We start from the raw sequence: 7333 nt of genomic DNA on the forward strand, positions 1-7333 counted from the left end.
AATCACGGCTCTCCAGGTTAGAAAAAGCAGCATAACTCTGGCTGGAGTTATGACATGGTTGTATAAACTTACGGAAGTTAGAAAACGGAAACAAAAGTTTCTCCAATCACTAGAACAATGCAGCATCTGAAGAAAAATAAGAGGAATTACTTCTGGCTCCTCAACCTACCAATTGCCATGGAACGTTGTGGCAGCCAAACACATAAACAGCTTTCAGAAAACCATCAATTCTGCTTCTTGTAATTCTATAATTCTTTCAACAACGCACTCAGTACACTGCCCAACCCTAGCCACTTTTTAAGTAACCTTCACCTTCACTATTCCCTTAAACAGTGTTATACATGCTCATGCACAGGTGACATTTTGTAAGACACTGAACACATCTATTCAACATCTGTTAGGGTTTTACCTGAAAAAAAACCCAAGTTTATATAGAAAGTTATACAGAAGTTTATATAAGCAGTCTAATTTTAATTGGTAAAATATTCAAAAACTTCAAAATTCCATTTACATCAGTGAAGCATTCGTGCTTGATTTCATAAATCAATTCATTTTTCATTCAGATTCACAAGATCAATAGGTTATGTGACAGGTACAGCAATGATGAATCCCAACGTGTATGAATTAAAAGATCTACTTTAAAGATGTAATAGTATTTCTAGAATGACATTATTGCATATCTAGCACAATCAGTTTGCTGAATTGCAAAGCAATTGAAAAGCAAACTGGCAAAAACACTGCATGCAGATGATTGATAAACCCAAACAATAAAACCCCATACAGGCCTTACCTAGCTGTTTCTCTCGTTCTTCTCTCCGTTCTCTAGCAAGCCGTTGCCTGTCATCAACCTTTAGTACTGTTGGATGATCTACAAATGGAGGGAGGGAGGGGAAATATATTAGGCATATAGCATAAAATCAAATAGTTCCATAGTCAAGCTTTTAGGAGAATGACCATTAAACAACTCTAGTCTATTTTAACAGTAGAATGACATTTCCAGAAATCCATCTTATTAAAAAAGAAAAAAAAAAAAGAATCAACTGAAAAAATACAATTGCATTCTGATTATCAAGATGCAAAACACTTCCAAAGAATGGACGAAGCTGTAACTCTGAATTCCAAGCAAGACTAATGCCTGTGAAAACCGGGGAAGAAGTTCTGTTTCGTTTCCAAGCCCATAAGAACTTGATTGCTTAAGAGCATTTGGACAAAATACTTTCTATTATTCCATAACCGCTCTCCAAAATACATCCAAAGGAAATTCCATTACAACGCAGCTCTCTCTTCTCACCAGTATTGCCTCAAAAAAACCAGTAAGCCCTACATCATGAGGCTGAAGCAACTTTTTACCAAGAAAAACTGGCTGGATCAAAAGACTGTAGCAGTCTGATTGACCTTCTGAAAATAGCATGACATTGATCTCCACAGATGTTTGTGTGCGCATGTGTTAAAAGCTCTGGCAAATACGTTCAGACAGTGCCTCACTTGCACGGACTGGTATAATATCATGAAAGTAAGATAATTCCCTCAACTGTCCTTGGAGATTGAAAGTTAGCTATGTGACTTTTTCAAAATATCTGCAACTGACCCCTTGGATCACAGAAATAAGACAATGGATAATATAAAAAAATCTGTATCAGAGTCCAGGTTTGACTATAAAAATTCAGGCTTGGTTGGAAAAACATCACTTGCTCCATGAGTTCTCTGGAAGATAACAAAATGCTAAACAGCTAGCATCCCACTTCCAGCCTCAGCAGTGGAGCTGTTCCAGACAAAAAGGGACCAAAACCCAACTTACCAATTCATCTCAGCATGCTGCCAAAACCAATTTCCTGCTCATCCTTAGCCTGTTCTGTTAAACCTGGAAAGCTGCTAATTTTATGCTTTTTTTCACTAGCACTGAAAAAGATTGCTTTGAATAAAAACAGAAGTAAAAAAAACCCCAAAACATAGAAAAATCAAAAAGATTGCTGGGTATAAAGAAATGGTCCTATTTATTTTAATACTGAGGGAAACTCAGTTTTTAAATATTTTAAGATAAAGAACTACCTATAATACTGTCACTATGGAAGTACACATAAAACCAAAATAACGGTTCCTTTTTGCTATTCAGTGTGAATATACAAGTAAGCAATTTGTATAAACATGTAAAGTCAGCCTATTTGTGTACAGACTGCGTACCTATGAAAAAAGTTACCAGCAAAGCAATACAATAGGTCATAAAAATGAGGTTATAAATATCTGCAAAAAGAAATCCCTGAAATGTTAGGCAGATTTTAAATAGTTATGTGAATTAGACAAAAAAATCAGCAATGCACACTTCATACTCTGAAAGAAGTTTCTGCATCAGGACGACAGGATTTCTTGGATGAATGAGTTCGCTGACAACTAGCTTCAGTTTAAGCATTCTTTAACCCTTCTCAGTGAAAAACTGTGATCTCAACAATGGTCGGAGACAGCAGCCCCAATTAACTGCATTAACAGCAATGCAAAGAGCTCCAAGGGGAAGATCTGTTGTGTAGCTGGTAGGAAAAACAACATTCAAACCTGATAGCCCCAATGAGAGGTGCAACAAGTGAACAAGTCATCAGTGAAGACAAAGGTAATCCACCACCCAGTTACAGAGCAAAGCTTTAATGCTGGTTGAGTAACACATAGTGCTGCATTGAAGAAATTCTGGCTAGCCACCCCACTGCAGAGACTTGCGCAGCGCATGGTGCAGGTTGACATTTGGCTGATGTTAAGAAGTGTGCTGACTTGCACGCAGTCTCTTCAGCATGCAGCCATAGGTCAAAAGGGTAATAATATTCCTTCTCTCTTGTGGCTGGCACGTGGGAGTCACAAAACATGGATTTCTGTAGCATGAGTAATTAGTGCTAGTGGAATAATGCACACCTAGTATGAATTCCCCTGAAAACAAGGATTCCCTTCAAGGGCTGTCAGCAAAGTCAATGTAACATTGAGTTGACAGAGGATGATGAGACGCTGGGGAATAACTTAAAATCTCACTTCTTTCAGAATATACTATTCTCCTCACAGGTTTGGTGGTTTTAGTCAGTTTTTTTTTTTCCCCCCGTTCTTGAAAGGAGAGATTTCTCTATCTGGGAGAAGCAGCAATTCTTGAAAGAGGGTTATATGGACAGCCAAACCAGAGGTTTCCCTTAAGAATTCCTAATTATAAGCAATGGAAGGAATAAAATAAATTTTTAAAACTTCCCTCTGCCATTCTGTTTGAAGCTATCCAATTATTTTTTCTCTATCACACACCTGGTAGTGTTCACATGCACAGACACACACAGCCCCTCTCCCAACAGCTCAGGATGTTCGAGCAATTCTAAAGAGTTCACATTAAGTCGCAGGCTATGCAGAGTGTAAGTACGCCTTCAGTAACAAGCTACTTTGCATACATTTGGGATCACAAAGAGCTAAATCAATATTGGCACAGAGATGGGGACAACACCTTTGTAGCAGACCAGCATTGTCTTTGCTCTACTAGAAGGTGCAGTACGTATTACTAGTGCGAATCTTACTGTTAATTAAAATGTCTTTTCTAAGCCTTCAAAATGATCCTTCATAGTTTGGCTACAAGTCCAACCTCCAACAACTGCATTCTGAATCCAGCTGACCTGCCGACACCCCCAGTGCATAGCTTTGATAGCTTCAAATACCGGCAAAGCAAGAAAGTTCACTAGGCCTACTCCCCTCTTCACTTCTCACGTCTCTGCTCATTAACAACCCGCCAGGTAAATACCTGGGGGCCTGGCATTTCTTCTTGTTCCATAGGAATGCCAGGACAAACACACTTAGCGTTCTCTCTCACTCATATTCATCATCAGGCAATAACTTTAGTTTGTTGCAGCAGGAGACAGGAAACACGTCATTTGCAACAAATCCTGTAAGAATTCTTCAATTCTTACAAAAACAATTGGTAACTGGGCACATGCAAAGCCTTGCTAAGAACACTCCAGTGAGACCCACGTGCTGCTGTAGAAGCTGGAGTCTGATTGTGATGCAGTACATGTTCAGCAACAGATTTCACTGTGCTTACATAACATACAAATGTTTAATATTACGCTCTAGAGGGATGTTTGGAGATTAAATAAGCCATAGTTCTATAAAGGGGAAAACAATCTTGTACCTATTGCTGGAAATTAAGCCTCTAAACTATATATGGAACCAGGACTTTTCCCACAAATTTACAACACTTACTTTGAGTTCAAAATTATTTTTAAGAATTTACTAGTTCATTTAAAGAACTTAGCAGCCATAAATGGTATCTCACAAAAATTCAGCACTGAAATGCCAGTCAGTTTTGGTCCCTAATTATATTAGCAAAAGGAAAAGGAAAGCTTTTCAAGTTTTCTATGCAATTAATACTCACTAAACTCTTAAGTAGAGTTGACATTTGCAGAAATTAAGTTGTAATTTTGCTAAATTAATAACTGTCATATGTACTTATTACATATGGTCAGTTTCTGTGGCTCAGGCAACTATCAGCTTCTCTCAGTGTAATTTCAAAAGTCAGATTTCTACTATTCTTCTTTTCCATCTATAACCCTCTTAATCTCTTCTCATAAATGGCTGCTTTTCTTCTGCCCTTGGCTCCTAAGGTGCTAATTTCTTGTACTAAAGAAACTGAAAGGGCTATCAAATGGAAAACAACAGTCAGGCTGTATGTTAGTTCACAGGGGTGCTGCAGGGAGAAACACATGTAAGCCACAGCATTATTTGAAAAGATGCACTACTTGGATCTCAAATTCTCTTCTCTTTGTCTAGGTCCCTTTTCACTGCCATGCACACATTTGGAGTTGCCTTGGACTCCGAATATTTGTTTAATATTTGTTCAGCTCATAGACACCTTCCAGACAATAATAACATTGTTTATAGTGATAGCTGTCACTCTTGCTGCAAACTCTTTAGTTTTTAACCAAAACATTTTGACACAACATTCACATGCAGCCTAAAGAAAACAACAAGAAGGAACAAACAAACAACAAGTAAACCATCGCTCCTAGGAACTCTCTTCAACATGGACTTTAAGTAGCTGGGTGCAGAGCTAAACCCCACACTAGTGCCTGTGCCCTCCCTCACTCCAGCCCCAGGAATTTTGCGTTCTTTTCTACACACCAGCATAGATGAAGGTAATATAGGAGCAGCTTGGACACTCTCCTGAGAAATAAAAACTGAGATTAAACTGCTGAAGGCCAAAGTGGATATTGAACACTGCCCAACGCCAACATTTATGGCTTTGCTGTGGAAGTGGGTAATGCTACCTCCATCCTCTCTTCTTTTTCGCATTGGCTTTCTGATTGACAGCAGCTGTGAAAGCTGCCCCTTGTGACGGATCCAGCGCTGCCTGGCAGAGCATGGGAGGTGTGATGTGAACATGGGCAGCACTGGTGATCGCTTCCCTCTGGGCATGTAGGCCAAGGGTACACAATTCAGGCAGAGAGAAGAGCCTGTCAGTACCAAACAGCCACTGAGCTGCCAAGCCATCAAGGAGTTGAACAGAGAGGGCTTGCAGTGTGCCGAGTCCCCGGCAACACAGGCACCTATGCTTTCTCAGGCACCTGAACAAGATCATTATTAAATACATATTTTAAGCTTGAGTAACTGAATTGCAATACAGGCAGAACTTAATTTAAGTGCTCTTCTGGATCTTGGTCTAAGCATGCAAGAGGAACAGACACATGGCATCAAGGACTACATTAAGTATTTTAGTATACAGACTTTCAACCGCGTAAGTGAACAGTGAATTAAATACACAAAACGCACCAGTCAGGTATGGTGTGGTAAAGACAAACATCTGCCCACTACATAAAGTATAGTACAGATTATGGCATGCTTTGTGATAAATGAATAAATGTCTGAACAGAAGCAAATTTATATAAGCTGTAGATGTTTGCCTAAAGCAGATAATTCTCATGCAAGCACAGATACAAGTATAGTGGTTTCTGTTGCCTTATCTCACTTCCCAACCTTGATTCCTAAGCCATGCTAAACCAAAAGCACATTTTTTTCGGTTTTGCTTCCTTGCAAACAGAGATTCCAGCCTAACTATGAACAGTCACTGATACCAGTTTTGACTGAACCAGTAAGAGATGTATAAGAGGATCAAACATTTTAAAAGTTCCTAAGACAGTTGTTTTTCATATAACATTGAGGCAAACAGCCTTATAACATGAAGCATGTGAAATGGTGTACCTGGCTTAGTTCCAGTGTTGCTTTGTCCTGAAGTGACTTTCTTGTCTTGTATTTTAGAACCTTCAGCTGCTAAAATAAGAAAGAAAAGGAAAGAGATTAAGTAACCATATTATCAAAGAACTCAATCTGTTTGCTATAAAGCAACTTAACTATCACTGAACTACCTTTAAAATCAGATTGTTCTGAAATACCACTTTAATATCATAGAATCATAGAATGGCATAGGCTGGAAGGGACCTTAGAGATCATCTAGTCCAACCTCCCTGTTAATATCATTTTACACCATTTTGCATAGAAAACACCTTGAGAGTCACACAGAAAACACTGAAGCCACAAGTTCCCCATTCGAGTTGAAGAAAGCCACAAGAAGACTCCATTTGAACAATGTTGTTTTTAATAAGACATATGATTTTTCTTCCATGCTATGCTAATACTATATATGCAAGTAATTTTTCCTCCTCCTTCTCAGTGATGCTTTGGAAACGACTACCTCCAAGGAAAAGCAGCCTTTGATTTTTTTAATTTTTTTTTAATTTCCCTTAGATGAAATTTCCATACTGATAGAAGTTAAATTAGTGGAAGTAACAGAATGAAACTACAGAGTGACTTTGAAGAAGCAGACATTGGAATATGTTGCAATGTTTGGGTGCAATGAGGAAACTGTGTTGCTAAAGATGACTTGCAGATCCTAGATTTCTAAAGGTATGGTACAAGATACTGGTAAAACCGGCACAGATGCTTTATAAATTACTAACACACCCATTATGCAAAACGGGAGGGCAATTTATGACCTGAACGAAATCTAACAGAGGAGATATTCCCATTATTTCAAATAGACTTTTGATCAGTCCCTGTCGGTCTAGAAAGGTAATTTTGGGGCTTTAAATACCCTTTCAACAACTCGTTATAAAGAAAAACTGAAAGATTCATTATTATACTTCAAATTACAACCATACTCTTGGCTCAGCATCTATTTGTAATTAAAAGCCAAGCCAGGAAATTAGATGACATCATTTTCTCAGCTTATTACTCATCTTCAGCAGCTCCACTATAAGAGTGCTTGAATCCAGAACACAGCGTTCTGGGAAGAGTCTAAAGACAGACCGTAAGAATTCTAAGAACGCTTCCA

The 7333-nt window shown here is 38.6% G+C and overlaps 1 protein-coding gene across 1 annotated transcript in view; it reads right to left on the reverse strand.

Annotated features, from left to right (window-relative positions):
• MAP7 (microtubule-associated protein 7) overlaps nucleotides 1-6273 on the reverse strand; it is a gene marked incomplete at its 5' end in the record, with an annotated part of 49605 nt that extends 43332 nt beyond the window's left edge. The window contains 2 exons of the mRNA XM_009865851.1: nucleotides 791-868; nucleotides 6205-6273. Of these exons, the coding sequence (XP_009864153.1) occupies nucleotides 791-868; nucleotides 6205-6273 (147 nt within the window). The remainder of the gene's footprint in view (nucleotides 1-790; nucleotides 869-6204) is intronic.
• Between the last annotated feature and the right edge of the window lie 1060 nt (nucleotides 6274-7333).

This window comes from Apaloderma vittatum, unplaced genomic scaffold, assembly GCF_000703405.1.
Source record: "Apaloderma vittatum isolate BGI_N311 unplaced genomic scaffold, ASM70340v1 scaffold14353, whole genome shotgun sequence".
Classification (NCBI taxonomy): Eukaryota; Metazoa; Chordata; class Aves; order Trogoniformes; family Trogonidae; genus Apaloderma; species Apaloderma vittatum.